The 20077-nt window shown below is 34.9% G+C and overlaps 3 protein-coding genes across 6 annotated transcripts in view; 1 reads left to right on the forward strand and 2 right to left on the reverse strand.

The window, feature by feature from the left end:
• The window catches only part of LOC136809967 (protein FRG1-like), a 230614-nt gene that overhangs the window by 149097 nt on the left and 61440 nt on the right, over positions 1 to 20077 (forward strand). The window lies entirely within an intron of this gene.
• LOC136809964 (protrudin-like) lies at positions 4642 to 11739 on the reverse strand. Of its 2 annotated transcripts, XM_067066528.1 has the most exons (13): positions 11562 to 11739; positions 10537 to 10604; positions 10085 to 10221; positions 9671 to 9723; positions 8958 to 9053; positions 8484 to 8596; positions 8141 to 8277; positions 7378 to 7467; positions 7013 to 7055; positions 6516 to 6569; positions 5334 to 5383; positions 5133 to 5214; positions 4642 to 4835 (listed from the first exon to the last, which is right to left on the reverse strand). In XM_067066528.1, the coding sequence occupies exons 1-13, from the start codon at positions 11705 to 11707 to the stop codon at positions 4741 to 4743; spliced, it is 1164 nt and encodes a 387-aa protein (XP_066922629.1). In that variant the 5' UTR covers positions 11708 to 11739; the 3' UTR covers positions 4642 to 4740. The 2 variants fall into 2 exon arrangements, with proteins under 2 accessions (XP_066922629.1, XP_066922630.1); XM_067066529.1 differs by lacking the exons at positions 4642 to 4835; positions 5133 to 5214; positions 5334 to 5383 and adding an exon at positions 5392 to 5618.
• LOC136809962 (uncharacterized) lies at positions 12025 to 14672 on the reverse strand. Its single transcript, XM_067066525.1, has 2 exons — positions 12898 to 14672; positions 12025 to 12788 (listed from the first exon to the last, which is right to left on the reverse strand). The coding sequence occupies exons 1-2, from the start codon at positions 13796 to 13798 to the stop codon at positions 12460 to 12462; spliced, it is 1230 nt and encodes a 409-aa protein (XP_066922626.1). The 5' UTR covers positions 13799 to 14672; the 3' UTR covers positions 12025 to 12459.

Consider the following 20077-nt stretch of genomic DNA (forward strand, 5'->3'; position numbering starts at 1 on the left):
CTTGAGTAATAATATAATAAATTTGTACCTCCCCTAAGGGGAATGGCCTAAAATGTTAGGAAAAAAACTAACAAATTAATATTCGCCTGCTAGTTTAACAATTAAGAAATCGAAAACAAAAGCGATTAAGAACCCCGCGGTCGTTTTTCACTGACCCACGACGAAATCATTTTCCTTGGTAGACGATTCATATCCATGCGTACAACATGGCCAGCCCATCTTAACTGCCTTTTAACAATATAAGAATCGATACATTTGACATCAAGACGATTAAACAAATTCTCATTCGAAATATGCTTTTCAAAAACATCAATCATATTTACTCCACACATAGCTCTTACACATCTATTGTGAAAGGAGCGCAACCATCGATATAACTCCTCTGTCAGACACCAAGATTCTGATCCATAAAGTAGGATCGACAATATAAGGGATTCATAAACCTTCCCTTTCACTTTCAAATTTAATTTTACATTTCCGAAGATACATTTCTTCAACGAACCAAACATATTTCCCGCTTTTTTAACTCGAAGTAGCACATCTTCTCGATCGGAACAATCGCCAGTGATAACAGATCCAAGATAGGTAAATCTACGACAGGGAAGAATTTTTCATCATTGAGATTTACGTCATCACGGTCACATTCAATCGGTTGTGCATTGCGGCGTGAAACAAATAATACTTCGGTTTTTGAAGCTTTGTCATGAAGGGCACGAATTCCAGCATGTATCTCCATGCCGAATCTGTCGAAATGAGTATTTATAACAGGGGCATCAGTTGTTAAACTTTCTCTTGAATCGAATAGGGCGGCTGTATCATCAGCGTATTCTGAATCTCCTAGTTCGAAGTCATCACCTTTTGTGTATGGTCTCCTGCCAGTTAGTACGAAATCCTTTTTGGTACGAAAGATGCATTGTGGGTGGTTGCGAGTTTGCCTCCATGTAATCATAATAGCAGCAATGTACATCGAAAAGAGTATTGGGCCGAGTACATCACCTTGTTTCACTCCGATTTTACAATCAAGGATGTGTGATATGGAATCGACAGTAAATTTCACTTGAATGGTGTGATGAAGTGCTTTGATAACACTTAGTAATTTTGGCGGTACGCCGAATCGTTCGAGAACTAGCCAGAGAAGATCACGCGGAACACGATCAAAGGCTTTTACTAGGTCTAGAAATAAAACCCACGTTTGCTGGTTGTGTTCGCGTCTCTTTTTCAATGCAAGTTTAACAGTAAAAATAGCGTCTGTGCATCCTCTTCCTGGGCGAAATCCGCACTGTGTTTCATGGTCCAGGCTTTCGGATATCGGCGTAAGTCTCTGATGAACAATTTTGGCTACGATTTTATAGGCTATTTCCAGTAACATGATACCACGGTAGTTACCAGGTAAACTCAGATCACCTTTTTTGGGTAAAACTTTTAGTAATCCGACATTCCATTGGTCTGGTGGTTTCTCAGTGTTCCAAAATTCTAATACAACTTGTTTCAGAATAGTAAAGGTCTCTGGGAGTGCAATTAAAGATTTGAACATTAGAGGAGTTAAACCGGATTCTCCTGGGGCGTTATTCTTAAGTGATTGTGTTGCTTTAGTAATCTCATCATCTGTAGGATCATGATCGACACCTTCAAACACTGGTTGTCGTTCGAGCAGTTCAATGACAGTTGTATCGTAGATTGGTTCACGTTCATACAATTTTTGAAAGTGGTCTCGAAACACCTCAGCGTTTTCTTCGGCGTTGACACATTTCGATCCATCTGACTTTTTCATCATTTTTTCGGATGAAACTTTTGGTTTATTTAGTCCTTTTCTAAGTAACTTTACTTTATCCCAGTAAACTTTCGACCCTGACCCAGGATTGTTTATATCTTTACATATGTCAAGTATCCATTTGTTTTTAGATCGAGCAATTTCTCCTTTCAATTGTTTTCTGGCCTTTTTCAAGCGGTCATTAGAATGCCTCGTGGGTTTTCGGATTTTAAGAGATACAGCAGTGTTTCTCTCTTTAATTAACTGATTTAGTCGAGTTTGATTGGAAGCGAACCATCCAGGTTGTGGTCGAATGGTTTTAGGAAGTGTGGTAAGAGCAGCAAGCTCCATAGATCGTTCAAGTTTAGAATAGCTATCGGTATCGTCTGACTCCAGATACAAGTTGTTGACTCGTTCACAGTACATCTTCTTAATTCGAGGTTTAAGCAGAAGTTTTTGATCGAGACGTGCCACTCTTTGGCGTCGAGTGAAACGTTTAGAGAAATTCAAGTGTATACGCAATTTGACAAAAACAGCACGGTGGTCACTATCAATGAGGGGTGTCGTAACTCCAGCATCGGTACATCGGTTGAAAAAACTTTTACTGGTGATGAAGTGATCAATTTGATGTGGCAGTTTGGAACGGGGGTGTGTCCACGTTACGTAATCGTTTTTCTGGAAATACGTCGTGAGAGCCACTAGACTGTTGGTTTCGAGGTAGGTTGAAAATCGAATACCAGCGTTGTTTCTGTGTTTAAGTCCAAATTTTCCGATAGAGTTCAATTCAGACTGATGTATTTCGTTACGTTGGGAGATGCCCATACTTGAATTTGAGTCACAACCGATGACTAAAACGTCGTCTCGATGTTTTTTGCTTATACAAGAGTCTAACTTTATCAAAAAGTCTTCCCATACATTATCATCAGCTACCCCGACAGGAGCATAAGCTGATATCAGGAAAATGCTGTTAACTTTAGTTTTTAAACGAATAGCAATGATTCGGGCACCAAATTCGTTGTAGATTACAGAGCCTGCGGCTTTCCAGGCTGTTAATGCGTCCGGATTTAAAGCGATCCCAACACCTTGCTCACCACGGCGACTTCGATGTTGGTGTTTTTCAAGTCCGTTAAAGAGAAAACGAATACCTTTGTGATCGATGTTTTCTATACTACTTCTCCAGGTCTCCTGTAAACACACTGCGAAGTATCCTCTTTGAGCGATTGAAGTGGAAAGTTCGTTGATTTTATCGTTTGACTTAAGTCCTCTCACGTTCTGTGATGCAATATGGATGTTATTTTTTCTCGCTTTCTTCATTAAAATTTGATGGTTCGCGACACCTTCAAATTTGTAGCTGATATGACCAAACCCAGATGAAACGTGGCAGAAACGAGAGCAGCGTGACAATCATTCCTGGCGAACGCAACGTCGTGTAGGGGTGGACAGCTTGACAGAGGTTCAATTCATCATGGTCCTTGTCTTTCTGTTATGTTATTCCTGAAAGACAAAGGACTTGCTCCCTCTTGCTGGGACACCCGGCTTTTCAGCACAGGCGCCCCAGACCGATGTGAAGATTTCGTCCCCGTAGACTTATTCACTAATTCTTAATGGAGTGAATTTTTTTATCTGTTTTTTTATCAGCTTGAGTTAATAATAGTTTATAACAAAAAATTAACATTATATATAAAATTTTCGCTGAATCAGCAAAAACGGCAAATTCTGTCATTTTTTTGCAAAATGTAGGAGAAAATTACCATTAAAGCTTAAAATTTTCAGTTTCAGTTAAGCTTTTTTTCTAAAATTTTCACAGCCTATTCCATGCATAAAGGGACTATTTTAAAAAGAGATTGGTTTTCAGAAACTTCATTAAAACGTTGTTAAATCAAAATTGTCATTTTTAAAATTTTTAAAATTTCAGTTTGGACTTTGCAATATCAAAAATCTTGAAATATTTCATAAAAATCATAAATTTTAGACAAAGTAAGGAGTCTAACTAACACTTTTGGTCAGGAAAAGCCAAAAATATGTTTTCTCCTGATCCTTTTTTTATTCACAAGCCTAATTTCAAAAGATTCAATCCCATAATTGACATAAAGTGCCAAATTAAATTATCACATTAAGCAAGCTTGGCATATCAGGTGAAAAGGCATATATTTTTCTAGGCATGATTGACTCTATTTTTCGCGGGTCAAACCAGTCTACTTAGGGAAAGACACCCTTCCAGAACACCCTTCTTTCATTTTGGAATTTAATAAAGTTGATCAAGTTGAACCATTGTTAGGATTCGAAAAAAAAAGTTCATTGTTGTTTATGTTTGTGTATTAAAATGGTTCGAAAATTCTTTTAAATTATAAATATATTACAATTCCAGAGTAAAACAATTAGTACAAAATATTAAAAGGATAACAAGATATGAATAATATGAAATTCAACCAAAAGATTCCTTCCATAGTCCTTATCGAAACCTCCAAATTTACTGGCTACATACTTTTTCGAAGCCAAGAGATTAAGGTTTGTAATTTTCAGTTTCTGCTTGAAAACAATAGAATTTCAACGTGGGATACGAAAATCTGAAATTTTAAATCGTCATATATCTTTTTCAAAATGTTTTTTCTTAAAATATTTGGTGGTCTTACTAAGCACCATGGGAGGAATCTTTGAGCTAAGTTTGACTTTTTATCTGGTTATCCCTTTAAAGAAATGGTGCGATTCGTATTCACATATCAACGCCAAAGCCAAAGCAAAGATATTGAAATTTAATCAACAAAGTATTTAATACGAGAACATCGTCATTGTCTATTCCTACTTCCAATTGATAGTATTACGTATAGGGAAAAAACGAAGCAATGGTCACTCGAACAATCACTATCTTGCACAACGGGCTTGGGTTGTAGCTTGTAGCCACTCGGAACTTTTTTATAGTCCATCTGGTTTTATTTGACGAACCAGCTCTCCTTCAAATCATTTCATCGATTCATCTCCTTCACTTCCTCTCATTCGACAATCTCCGTAGTAGAATTCGAACGGTTCGTTAGAAATTTATAACAAGATTGACAAACCAATACTTTCTCTTGGTAAGCAGCAGGTGCTAGAACGAAAGGGAAAATGTATGGGAAACAATGATACTTACTACCTAAGTCACGTGACATTACAATAGAATTTCAGCGCTTGACCAATCAGAAGCTTCGCGGGTTTTCGGAAACGTCAATAGCAACAATATTTTTTCCAATATTCAAGTTTTTTTTGCCTGCGATGGCTTAAAACCCGACATCTAGCCCTTCTCTATGATTGAGACTATTAACTGACTGATGTTATTCTTGCACGACTAAAAATACGCCAGACACCTCTCTGAAGTTCGAATTTAAAATATTTTTAAACTACTTACCAGTGGCACCAATCAAAGCTCTGGGAACACGAATGTGACAACACTTTGAACAAAAACTTTTTCCACAGTGTCGACAATATCTCTGAAATGAAAAGAAAAAGAGAAATGTTTTATCCTTTTGACAGAAAATCTTTTGGTTGGGTGAACTCGAACATCTTTAGTGGAAAATGTTCAACAAATGACACAACGTTATAGTCTTACCCGTTTCTTAAGAAGGGAGGAAACTGTTTGATAACACGAAGAACAATATTCTGAAGAAAAAGAAACGAATAATAATGTCAGATCGAATTGATAAATGCCAAATATCGAATCAGGAAATGTGCGAACGTGGTTTGGCTGTTTTTCGCTGTCGATATTTTAACAACCACTTTCGTTTACATTAGTCGCTACCGGACATTTAGTCTCATATGTCTCGGTTCCAGTCTTCTTTTTCCCGAACCATAATGGTACCTCAGTTGTGAGCTTTCTAACTTCGTATATAAAGTGCTATAAGAAGAAAATTCTGAAGATATTACAATACTCGTACATCAACTTGTCTCTAAATCTATTAATAGTAGGGGGAATTTTGTTCGATTTTTTGGAATCGCTCGACTGTTTTGTTAGAAGCACTTGCTATACATTTTTGGAAAGCTAAGGGGTAGGGGAATCGAAATTAATATGTTTCCATTTTTTTTTGGACACTGTGGTGTGATTTTCGGACAAATATGACGGTCTCAGGCAAAAATCATAGGGTTAAAAGTTAATGAAAATTTTAGCTCGAGAAAACGGAAACCTGTTGTACATTTTTGGAAAGCTCTCAAAAAATTAAGATTAGAGATATATTGCAAGTATAGGTGATTTCTGTACCTAACTCGAGATATTAACCCTTGAAAACCGTGTTTTTCAGCCAGAAACAGCTATTTTGTCCGGTTTTTGCGCTTTTTGAAGCTCAATATCTCGAGTTAGGTACTGAAATCACCTATACTTGCAATATATCTCTAATCCTAATTTTTTGAGAGCTTTCCAAAAATATACAACAGGTCTCCGTTTTCTCGAGCTAAAATTTTCATTAATTTTTAACCCTATGATTTTTGCCTGAGACCGTCATATTTGTCCGAAAATCACACCAAAGTGTCCGAAAAAAAAATTGGAAACATAGTAATTTCGATTCCCCTACCCCTTAGCTTTCCAAAAATGTATAACAAGTGCTTCTAACAAAACAGTCATGCGATTTTACAAAATGCCCTCTACTATAATGCTGTCCACAGCCATGCCTCAGCATAGCATTCGCTACAATAATTCCGCATCAATTAAACTAAACTTATTTTTATACAAGAAGTCTGAATAAGTGAATTTAGAGGATGGGATATGCTATGTTTACTGTTATCTAAGAGTATTTCTAACCTGTAGTTCTTTTGCGCCAACTTCGCGTTGAAAAGAATTTTGACATCATTGAACCTAAAGAACATAAACAGTATGAAGTTCTAAAGTCTCTCTATAACTCAGATCAGGAGTCTTTTAAATCAAGGAGCGAGTTCGAGGGCTTCGAGTTATAAAAACGAAATATAATAACGTTTACCAATGGAAAATAGGAGTGATGTCGTTTGCTTACTCGTCAATTTTAATTTATAAGCTTTTTGATATTGAATTTACACAGATGTGGAGCAAGATTGGTCAGAAAGAGGAAAAGAAAACATATTTTTGCTTATATCAGCACAATATAACAATAGGCAGACACTGTCCTGATACGAAACATGTGGCTGATATGAAACGGGAACACTTATGTAAAAAATAAAACCTTTAAGAAGAGAACAATTTGAACATTCGACCGTAATGTAGTTCGATAAAAGTATTAATGAAAGTACGTTTAGCTTCGATAATATAATACAAAAGAGTGTTACCATTATCAGCCATGTTTTTCTGCGCATCACTTTGTGAAATTTTCTGCAAATCAAAATATACGTCAATCATGGTATATCAACTAAATTATGGATAGGAGCTTTAGTATAGAAAAAGGAAAAAACTCTTTTTGTATTTTGATAAATATTGAAAATAAGTGCCATAATTTCACCAAGAATTTTGGCCTTTATTTATTAGCATCCCCATAACCCACCATCCTTCTCTTTTGATGCTATCAAATAGTGCATGAGTTGTATTTATCCTATAGGTCCCTGTCCCTGAGTATGGAAGTCCAAAACTACGTAAATAACTAACGTGAGAAATAACTCTATTAAACCGTCCTGAGTACTTGTGAAAAAGGACATACCATATCATTGCCATCTTCTGTTTCACTTTCATCGCTCTCTGATTCTGATGATGTGGAAGCACTCGAATCTCCTCCTTCTACCTCCTTGCTCTATAGTAAAGAAAAAATTATATGTCAGTTTGAAAGGTCTAAAGGCTTGGGGACACGATAAGTTTTTTTTCGCGTTGGTGCAATGCAACATGCTCCATCCCACCAACCTGAAACGCTTTCTCGCGTCGCCACCCCATTTTTCTTTTAATAACATTTGTGCTTCTCTCACTTTTGTCCCTGTGACAAAATCAGCGTGTCTTTTGGGTATTTTCCTCACTTTTTGTCCCATGAAACAAAGAAAGAAACCATGAGACACGCACATTTTTCTTGTGCTGGTGGGATGGGATGGAGCATGTTGCATTGCACCAACGCGAAAAAAACTTCTCGCGTCCCAAAGTCTTAACAGTCATATTCATTTTATATTGTTGACCGTCCTAGCTGTATTGACTCAACTTCAGTAACGTTTGAACCAATCTTGTTTATAGGTAAAATTGAGTTTAAGTCTAGAATTAAGTTAGCTGTTTAGTATTATAGATTCTGTGTATCACAAAACTGATCCCCAGAACACAAAATTGAAAATTAGAAAAAACCCGGAGGATTTAAAAAATTGTGCAAAATTTCAGTCAAATCGGACTATTTTCACTGACTGCTTTCTTTTTTTAAACACATAATTTTTAGTTAATCAAGAACGTTCTGAGCGTTCTAGAGCAACGGAAATAATAGAAAATTTTACCCTTTCCGAAGAATCGATGGTCTCTAGCCCAACATCAGTGGTGTGTTCCGAAGCACTTTCTTTCTTCTTTGAGTGTGATTTCAAAGTGAAAAGATTCATTATGCTTGCTTTCATTCGGTACAATGTATTCATTGTTTCTAAATCACAAAAAGTAATGGGTATTTTGGTGAGAGAGAATCCTGAATCCGTTTAATAGGTCATTTATTTAAAAAATTAATTTTAGGGTGCTTTAAGGTACTTAAGGTTGGCCATTTTTTTCTCAAAAACTGCAAAATACCCTCTAAGATTTAAAAATTAGGAAAACTCGGCTATTGATACAGTCAGACATTTCAATAACTTTTACCTTTGTAAAGATATTTGTTGTAGAGGAAAAGAAGAAGAATATTGATGAATAAAGCGTGGCTCATGGAAGATGTATAGAATAACACAACCAATGCTGTGAACATCATGAAGTATCTGAACGGAAGATAAAATGTAAACTTATGTTTTATTCATCTTTTTCAAGCAGTTAAAGTGGCTTGACGTTATGTAAAATCTTGCTATAGTACTCTAAGATCCCAAGATTACAAGCTAAAAACAGGCTATTTAGAGCAATTCAGCTGAAAATATTTTCAAAAATAGATAAACGGGGAAGAGGGGGTCCTAATAAGAACGGGGGGGGGGGGGGGGGGTCCGAAAGTTTTTCGAAAATGAATAACCGGGTGAGGACGTTTATTCGGGACCTAGTAGGATTTAAACCAGGCTGTGACAAGCCTGCGTTAAAAGATTTTCAAATTTAAATCTTATGAAATCGAAATTGATAAAACAAGAGAAATACTTTAACGATCGTGTCTTCTCATGCCAGAATATGATGCTATAAAACTGATGAAATCTTTTATTGAGTTCATTGCATCCCTTTTGAGTTTGCACCAGCCTAAAAGATAAAAATAAAACATTTAAATACATTATAATCAACTCTCTGTTACCATTTTCGAATCTTTCTGTAATTCGAACTAAAACATTGCTACACTCAGCTTAAAAGTCGTCTGAAATACTCTCCTTAAATCAAATCTTTTTTTAATTTGGAAAAAATAGCCCTTGCTTTTGGAAAGATTGAAATAGAGAGAGAGTCAACTGTAGCTAAATTTCAACATGAAAGTCAGTGTATAAATAGTCCACTTAGCTTTTAAGTCTTTTAACTCTCCGTAATTCAAAATATGTCTGTACACGTTTATTATGGCAAAAATGTTAAGAACAAGTTAAGAACATTTAAAGGCTTTGAGGGCTCTAAAAAACACCCGAATTATTAGAAAAACGGACAAGAACACTAATAAAATGTAACTAAAACAAAACATTTTTAGGCATAAAACTCAACAAGCTAGATGGTGAATGGACCTACCTGATGACGATGAAAGTTAGATAGCAATAAGGAGAAAAATGAAAACCATCAGTCAGAAAATATAGCGTTTAGCGAAAATGCATAACGCATTCAATTTCATCATTGATTGTTGATGGGGGGAGAGGGGGGAGAGGGAACACAAACTTTCTTACATGTTGAGATACATATTCAAATGTTTCCTTCGTTCTTCTTGTGTCAACACATCCTAAAAGAAAATGTTTCAATTTTGTTCAAAGTCATGCTTTTATATGAAAGTTTTGTGAGGTGCAGAGTTCGATTTCTTTAATTCTTTGGACGGCATAATTTGAGTCCTCATCAAATACAAAGATAAAACACATTCATGTTTTGTGTAGAATGGATCCAATGATGGTGCCAAATCGGCCAAACTTTAATCTTTATTAATTTTTAGACTACTACTTTTGGCTGAACTTAGTTTTCTCACCCAATCTATCAAAAGTCCTTGTGTGACCCAAGTGCTGGTAGAAAACCGACCTAGTCTTCACAGACCTAGATCGAAGGATGATGATAATGATGAATATGATGATGAGTAGAGAAAACCGGCTCACCTGATAATAATCATCTCCTTTCTTAATGAAGAAATCTTTGTATCGTTTGTTCGGCCGCTTGGCTTTTCCTAAGCACTGTACCAGACCGTACACCATCATGGGTAAAATTGAAGTCAACACCAAAAGCATAATATATACTGAAAAAAATATCGATGGTTGAGCATGTTTTAAATGCAAGGTACTTATTTGCAAAAGTAATTTATAGGCTACGTCATATCTTCCTTCGTTTCGAGCGTAAAACTCCTGCTCTTAAGGATACGAGCACTGCTCTAGTTTTTAATATTGAGATTCTCCGGATACATTGCATGCGCACAGTGCTTATCACTTGTTGAGCACTAGTCTGGAATAACGAAATAGAAAAACAACAAATTCTTGACCAAAAGACGTAGATACCAAACGAAATCCCCTGGTAATGGATACTTTTGTAATCGGTTGCACTTGATCAAACTTACGAGGGTTAAGTATGACGACATACAATAAAAATAACATCACAGAAATCGTGCGCAATGGTCTTTCCCATCTGAAAATGAAAAAAAACTCATCAAATTGAAGATACGATATTTTTTGTAACAACAATTTCATAAGAACAACAAGGTTCAAAATCGCTAAAAAATAAGAGCCTGGAATTACTCATTTGTAAGCAAATAAGTAATAGTTATCGCACGGTACTGAGTATAATATGGGATATATTTTTCGAGTTCAGATTTTTTCGTCATATTTTCGAAGCCTTTAGGAGTGCGATTATCCTATATTGTACGAGTAAAATAGGCCGTGACCAGCCCTCTCAAAACGTTTCACTTTTTTTTCAAAATGCCGATGAACAAGCTTTGACCATTGATTCTAGTCAATTTGAGGGTGCTGATTTGGAATTTAAATGTTACCAAGCTTGAAAATCCGCAGTTTTTGCGTAATTTGCAATTTTTTGCTTTTTTAGGCAGAATTGTAAGTCCTGATGATTTTTTAGGGGGTCTTCAAAATCAAAAAAGACCTATACCACATGATAGAGCTCTTCAAACTGAGCAAAAAAATGTATTATATCAAAGTCTCAACTTTTTTAGATCAAAAGCTATGGGCGTTTTTGTGGAAAAAGTGCTATAATTTTGCATAAATTATGCATAAATTTTGCATAAATTATGCAGATTGTGAAGAAATTCCCTGTTTTCAATCAATTTTTAAACGGAAATTGGCTAAAAAGTGACAAACGTTCCTTAAATCTGATAAATACGGTTGTTCATTCATTAACTTTAAAAAGGCTAAAAATTTGCTGTTTATCACAATTTAGAAGTTTTTCTTTTTTAATTTAGAAGAAGATTTTCAAAGTTGTTAAGAATTTTTCGCGAGCATAAACTTTCGCGAATTACCCTGTTAACAATTTTCAAAGATTTTCACAAAAAAGGCGAAAAGTAGCAAAAATCGCGAAAGTTTCTGCTCGCAAAAGTTTGTACGCGTAAAGTAAGGGGAGAGAATGAACACAAACCTTAAGATAGATCTAGTATTGTTAAATATCCTGATAAAAGGTGACACTTGATTTTTCAACAATTCGACAGATAAGACCAATTCACCGATGTCGCATTTGACAATGTCTTCATTTTCAGCATTCCCATCGTTGATCAAAACTGACATTGTTTATATTATTACTTTGTTTTCTTTCTTATTTATCTAAATATGCAAATAAAAGAAATTTGAATTCATCAAGTTTACGATTAAGACGATTTACTAGGGTGCAGCAACGACTGGCGATGATTCCCATAATAACTTTGTGAGTTGAACATTTAGTTAACAGACATAGACCAAGCATGGTTGAAATATAACAAAATTTATATAGATAAAAAAATTGATCAACAAGGTATTGATCGCTTATATTACTTGAGCCAGGAATTCAGAAATGAAACCAATTATTATTTCTGTAGGATTAGACAATGTGGCAAAATGTTTAGGTTTCGCTTTATGCTATGTAAAAAAAATTAAATGCATTTCTTAAATAAATATAAGAAACTACTTACATATAAAAGTAAATTGTAAATAGATAGAAAGAATTGAATGCAATGCAGTTAAAAAAACTACATTATATGTCACTATCAACAAAATGTAAAAAACATCAAAAATGAATCGACTCTAGCGTATAAAAATAGTTTGTGTATGCTAAGAATAGTAGGTAAATGTGATGGTCAAGCCAGCTTGACTATTGTACTCAAAAAAAATAGAGCTAAAAGAATCAAAACAATTGGTTGGACAAAAGATAAAGTATTTGAGCACAAAATTTTGGAACCCGTCAGCCCGAATGAGAACAAAAAAAGCTTGTGTAAAGGCTAACTGAAAGACAAAGTATGTTACCATTCTCTATATAAAAAATAAACAAAGTCCCTAACTAACTTTCACTCATCATCTGAAATGGACAAGAGTTGAAATCTGTTAGATGGCTTCTTATTGCTGGCTTGTGCAGAAGGTTTCTTGTTAGTGGATGGGAAAGTTGACTTCTTGCTACCGGATTGAGAAGCAGGTTTCCTTGGCAAGGCATCATTTGATAACTGGCTGTTTTTCAATCCTTGATGATGTCTATGGTGATGATAATGGTGTTGGTGATTTTTCTTGGAAGATGACCTAGGTTGCACTTTATCCATCATATTTGGTAAAATGAAATTTTGATATGTCTCCAAGTCAGTAAGATCTTCTTTTGCATGGTTAGCTTCGAAGTCTTTGTTGCCTAGTATGAAAGGTGAAAATAAACGATTCGATTGAATGAATAAAACTGGACATGAACTAAAGAATGACAAAACATGGATGAAGTATTGTATTTTATCTGAAAAACTCACCTCGTTGGCAAAGGCTTTGGAACATACTCCCACTCATCAACTGTGAGGCCTTTGGGGTAACGAAAGGTTCACCAAGCAGGGTATTGATCATGTTGATGTAATAAAACACTGTATGAAAAGAACTGTAAACATGTAACAAAACTTGATCAAGGTGTGGTACATCACAACATCTGTTACCATTCCTCAATATCAAGTGCATCTCAAGGAATGTATTGGTTTGTTCTTCAGAGGTTGAGTGAACCTGTTTGAAATACTGCAATGTGATGAGAAACAATGAAGATTGATGAGCTGGTGAAATGATGGCTCCGCGTCCTTCCAATGGGATATCTAGAAGGTCTAAAAAAAAGGATTGTCTCTCTTCTTCAGATCTGCTCCACAGCTCGTTGAGAGAAGGCAAATCATTTGAAGGTCGAACCATCTTTGGACGATATTTCTGACCACTTCTTGTATAATCAACAACAATTTCATCCTGCTTGAGCAACATTCCATAAAGGTATCTCCTCAATACACTTGAACAAACCGACGTACAACGTTTAGCAATAAGCTCACACTGCACATTAACAAAGTGAGTTCTGTAGTTCAACAAGTCTAATACACATGCGTCAATTAGACCAGCTCGAACTAACTGATCAATAAAATTTTTCAGTTTGTTTTTGCTATCAAAAAAGTTCCGAGCAGCTGTTTCTTTTTGTTGCGTTTCGAAATAGCCAATGTATTCTTGAGAAAGACCATCAAACTGATGAACGTTGTACTCTTCTAGTTCTTTAGAGAGCTGAGATCGCATTTCCTCATTGCCACAACATAGAGTTTGAAGAAGTCGATCAACAGATACTGCACCCTTGAGATATTTCACAATATGTTCAATTTTGACATCAATTTTATCTCTTGGTTGGATACCCATCAGAGACAGCAATTGTAATCTGTAGCAATCCACACTGTAATCATTACCCAACACCAAAGCTATTATTGGTAAGAGATCAGGAAAGATTCCAAGGTATTGTGAAAGATTTTGTTGCTTGTAGATCGTGCAGTAAGGCTGGCTTTGTTTGATGGAATCACATAGTGAGGTGATGGTAATAAGACCTTTCTTGAGGTCGAGAAGAAAGAAGTCACTATCATTGGTCACCACATATCCATCCAATTGGTTTGCCAAAGATGCCAAAAACAAATCTGCTTTCTTAAAGACAAAAAAAAGAAAAATTTTTATCACTATCCCATTATCAAAATTATCTTTTTTATTAACATCAAATGAGTGTCAAAGACTATTGAGGGGTATTGAAATTTATTAGATGTTTCAGATAGCAAAGTTTAAAACCGAAAGATGGTTACAAAGTAATTACAAAAACCTAGTCAAAGATAAATTTAAAAAATTCTCACTGGTCACAGACAGTATATACTTGACATTCTCATGAATTTCCATTACTTCACGAAACAGGGAGAGAAGTGGAATTGGCAAATCACCAATCTGACCACGACCAAAACGATTGAATTCTGTTACTTTCTCAATCATTTCAACCTTTCGCTATTCAATAGTTGCTTTCTTCAACATTTCGTTCAGTTTAGAAAAGAAAATATTGAAATGTTCTCGAAGCAAATCATAATCACCACCAAATTCACGTTGCCTTGCAGTTTTCATCAATGCGTAGAAGAGAGCAAATCCATCAATCACCAAACAAGAACTATTCAGCTTGATTCTTTCTTTAAACATTGTTTGCTGTAGGTTGTTTATGTAATATCTTTATCCAGATATCCCCATTTTTATGTTTATTTCTCCTGAATAAAAAGAAAAATACAAATTTTTAAGACTTATCAAAGTACCTTACTAGCAGTTCTTGCGTCATTTGAGATGACTATTTTACAATTTTTTTCTCACTTCGCTTAAACTCTAGATAATTTGAAAAACTTTAGTGCCAAGATAAAGGAGTGAAATTAAAAACATGAGATTGTTGCGTACACAGCTCATAAATTACACGAGTGAATGCTTCGTAACGGTTGATAGAGATCCTTTTAATACATTCAAAACTGAAATATCAGAATTGACAAAGGTTAAAATATAATGAAAATAAGAAATAAATTGACATATGATTGAATGAAAAGATGGAACATATACAAAGAGGATATTAAAGATAATCTAAGACTTAACCTATCCTACAGCACACATGTGACAAAAGAAATGTGACAAAACTAAGAGAAAGCCTACCAGGTGAGCCGGTGTAACTAAAAGTGTGTACAACAGTGTGAATGTTCGAGGAAATCGTGATCGGACATCTTTCTCATATGATTGTCACTTAAGAAAGAAATTTATAACTTCTCAGAGTGTACATTTTGAGGGCATGATAAAACTGATAGAAAATGATGATAATTTGTTCAGAAGCGCTGAGAAATTAACACACGGACAGGACAAACAAACAAACAAAGTGACATACATACTATGGCTATTAATATATAGATTATCTTTCATACTACAGGCAGCACACAAATTGAAATCAAAATTAAAAGAAATGTATGTAAAATGATGAGAATCGTGTCAATATATAAGCATTAAAAACCTAAAAAAATGGAAATAAATTGATAAAATCTGATAAAATGAACGAGTGCAAATAAAATCTTGATTCTAATAAAAGAATGGTAAAAAACTGAATAAAGTTATATGATAATAAATGAAAAAAAATATTTTCAAGATGATTAACAAAAACAAAAACTGAACAATCAATCAAGTAAAGCCAAGCAAATTCATATCTTTCTGATAGTGAAAATAGCTTTAAAAAATGCCAGATTTTTCTCTTGATTTACCAAAAAATAAACTGGTGTAAATACCCATACCAGTAGACATCTTAAATACCAGAAAACTCGTAATTATTCTTTCAAATAGCTGCATACAGTACCAGAAGAAAAAAGATCCAATACCACAATATCGGTCAGTATTGGCCTCTCAGAAGCCCCCTCAAAATATAATGCATTAACAGCCTAAAAAGAACTAGAATTGATAAAATTTAATAATATGTACGATTGTGCATAGAAAATTTTGATTTCAATTAAAAAAATTTAATATATGAATAAAAATGAAAAAAAATTTAATATAAGAATAAAAATGAAAAACAAATTAATATAAGAATAAAAATGAAAAAAAATTTAATATAAGAATAAGACTGAAAAAAAGTTTTTTCAAGGTAATCAATAAAACGAATATTCCACCATCAACCGAAAAGTCATAATTTCAAACTATGCGTCATCATCTGACATTGACAACATTTCAAATCTGTTGGAAGAATGGACAGGTTTCTTTGATGTAGGTTTCTTTGATGAAGACTTCTTTGATGCTCCAGTGCAAACTTTAGAAAGTGATCTTTGTTGAGCACTCTCTTTCTCCTCAGAGTTTGGCAAAATGAAATTTTCCAAATCGTTTAACTCATCCTCGGAAAAGATTTTCTTCAAATAATACTGGAGCTCTGTATTAAAAGTCAAAAATAGCAAGTTGAAATATCGGGTAACAAGGTATCTGCTAATTTTACTCATAAGATAAGATGGTAGATCTTTGACAACAAAATTTCATTTCAAAGGAAAAATTAATCAGACTTCTTTTTCTTTGAAGCTTTCTGAACTTTGAAACAGAAAAACAATGAAGAACTGCCTTTAACAGTCAATTTACCTTTCTCTTTTTTGAAGAAGAAATGGAATATTCCAATGCTCAATAAGTTTCCGGTTTCTGGAACACCAAAGGGTCTGCCCACCAATGTATTTAAAATGGATATGTAGAACAGGATAGTTTGAAAACAGTTGAATGTATGAACCAAATGTAACTCCAATTGAGGACTGGCGGGTGCGGTTTTTTCATTTGTCATATAGATATGCATACAAAGGAAAGCTCTTATAACTCTTGGAAGAAAACTATCTATGTTTTCGTCATTTTTGTGTAAATTTGTAAATTCTTTTGAATAAAACTTGAGCGCCATTAAAATAAGTGAGTTAGTTTTACCATCTAACTTCTTTATCTCATCTTCCTGGACACCCAGCACGCAAAATAACCATGATCTCCTTTCATCTTCATTTTTCGATACCAATTCCATGAGACGAGGCTGATCTGTCAACAGAGTGATTTTTTCTCTTGAGAACTTTCCACTTTTTCTAGAATACTCTGTTACTTCTTTTCCTTTGCCCAGTAACAAGGAATACAAACATTTTCTCAATTCTATCGAGTATAGAGCAGCCGGTTTTTCTGCTACATCTTCACCATGAACAGTAACATAAGATATTCTGCGTGTTATAAGATCTGATACATTCCCTAGAAGAAACCCTGATTTGACCAGATGATCAACTAGCTGGTCGGCACGAATATTATCAATGTTAAAGATATCTTTAATTGATTTGTGTTGGTTGCCATCCAAATTTTTTTTAGCAGATTCTTGTAATGTGCTCACTGTGAATTCGCTCAATTCTTTGCGTAATTTTTGAAACATATCAGCATCACCACCACAAAGATCTTGAAGAATTTTTTCACAGCTAAGAGATTCTTTAGATTTCATGTACTGAACTATTTTTTCCATATTTAAGCGCAGGCCATCATAAGTACCTGAACGATTCAAATTTAATTTCTCTTGGATTTTCTTCAAAAAATTTGCTTCAGAGTAATCATTTCCAAGGATCAAAGCCAACAGCGGAAACAAATCAGCCCTCATATTTAAACATCTGGCCAATTTTTCATATTTGTAGGCTTTATAATTTCCATAATAAAAAGAATTGAAGTTGATAATTCCTTCACCAACTTCGTACAAGAAGAAATCAGCATCATTACTCACAACATACCCTCCAAGTTGATTTGCCACAGCGGCAGTCATTAAGTCAGCCTCTCTAAAAATGCAAAATAAGACATTGGAAGAATCCTTTTGCTAGACATGTATTTCAACACCTTTGAGCAGAATTGATCAAGATATGAACTTGAATATAATGTCATAAGAAAGAGAAAGATCTAACTTATATTTTGAGCTGTTAATTTATGAATTTGGTTCAGTAGTTTTTGAGTAATCAGTTTTGAAAATAAAATTTCACTTTTAAAAATAAGCGAAAATGGTCAAACAATGGGTGATTAAGAATTAAGAATGAGAAAGAGACGGAACCCTCCCCAATTTAAATAAAGCAAGGTAAACCGAGTCTGTTAAATGAAGCGCCTTACGCGCCCTATGCGCCCTACGCGCCTGAATTTCGACGCGCCTTTAAGTTTTGACGCACCTTCTTACGCGCCTTATTATCGATGTGCCCTAAATTTTTGACGCGCCTTACTTACTTGCCTTATTACCGACGCGCCCTGAGGTTAAGTATCAGTAGATAACTCAGGACGACAAACGAATTTTTTAAGCCTTCGTTCGACATACCCCGGGCAAAAATATCGGATTTGCTCTAGAACGAGAAACTGAACGGAAACGTGTGTTCTAGAGCAAAACCAATATTTAACCTCGCTATTAGTTCTTTTCAAAGCAAGTAAGGAATTGTGTTTAATGTCAGCATATTTATTTTTCTTATAAGCATCTTCTTTATAAGAAACCAATCAATAACTTTTGATTTGAGGGGATTAGGCTTTCGGTAAGCAGTATTTTCAAAGCAAGTAAGGGACTGTGCTTAACGTGGGCATATTTATTTTTATTAAAAGCAACGTCTTTATAAGAAACCAATCAATAACTTTTGATTTAAGGGAATTTGGCTTTCGGTAATAACTTTTTTCATAAATCAAACATAGCATACTTGTTTTTACAAGCATCATTTTCGTAACAAAACTTTCAATTAGTTTCCTTCAATCTGAATCTCCTACAATTCCTAACAATTTTTCTTTAATTATGTGATGCCGAAGCTTTTGTCAAAAATAGTTTACTTCTTTTTGAAGAATGTTAGAATATGTATACATAGGCATTACATTATTATTGGTCAGATAGGGCTGATGCGTAAGCATACTTTTAAAACTATTGTGTATTGATTTAAAGATGCATGGTAAGCAGCATTAACTATCGCTATAAATGCCCCCATAACCCTGAATTTATGATAATTTAATAAGGAATGCTACTTTTAGCCTGAGTAATCGCCCTACCGTTACACTCTTATTTATTTATAAGCATAACGCTTAAAAGCACAATTTAGCTAAAATTTGGAAAATAATAATGCATAATCAACTGTCGAACGTGCTAACCGCACTGGCTCAACTTCAGTATCTTTGAAATCATTCGTAGGCCCAATTGTAAACTTAATGGCTTAAGAAAAATTATAGCATTTTGGGTTTTAGCCTCGTTTTGACGAAAAACTCGTCCCCAGGCCCCAAAAATTTAAATTTTGAAAAAACATCCCCAGGGATTTGCCCAAGGATCAAGTGTGCAAAATTTCAGCCCAATCGGACCATTTTTGAAGTCTCCAGCCTGCCCCAAAGTTTAAGCCTCGTTTCTGGCGAAAAACTCGTCCCCAGGTCCCAAAAATTAAAATTTTGAAAAAATGAAAAAAAATATCCCCAGGGATTTGCCCAAGGATCAAGTGTGCAAAATTTCAGCCCAATCGGACCATTTTTGAAGTCTCCAGCCTGCCCCAAAGTTTTAGCCTCGTTTTTGCGAAAAACTCGTCCCCAGGCCCCAAAAATCAAAATTTTGAAAAAATGAGAAAAACACCCCCAGGGATTCGCCCAAGGATCAAGTGTGCAAAATTTCAGCCCAATCGGACCATTTTTGAAGTCTCCAGCCTGCCCCAAAGTTTTGGTGACACACAGACACACAGACAGACACACATAGACATTCTCAGATTCTAGCTCAACTGAAGTTGAGAATTAAGTATGAACTCGCAAGAAAATAACACACTGAGAATTCAACCAGAAAATGAAATATTCATAAAACCATTGTCATTGAGTCTATAAATAAATTTTTACGAAGTGTTTTTGATAAATATGATAAATGATAAAGAAATAAAATCACTTCTGTCTCATAGAGAATGCTAAAAAATTTGGATTAGAAATCAGAAAAAATGAAATGAACCGCCGTTGTTGTCGTCTTTTTTTCTGAATAATTTTTTGCAGAACATTCGCCTTTCACGTGCCGGGGGGCAATAAAAATCACGTCAAAATTTACAAAAATTTAAGGTCGTAATACTGTAAGACGCTTCAAAAATTTAGGGCGCGTAAGAGGGCGCGTCAAAATTCAGACGCGTAGGGCGC

This window comes from Clytia hemisphaerica, unplaced genomic scaffold (assembly GCF_902728285.1).
Source record: "Clytia hemisphaerica strain Z4C2 unplaced genomic scaffold, Clytia hemisphaerica genome assembly, whole genome shotgun sequence".
Taxonomy (NCBI): Eukaryota; Metazoa; Cnidaria; class Hydrozoa; order Leptothecata; family Clytiidae; genus Clytia; species Clytia hemisphaerica.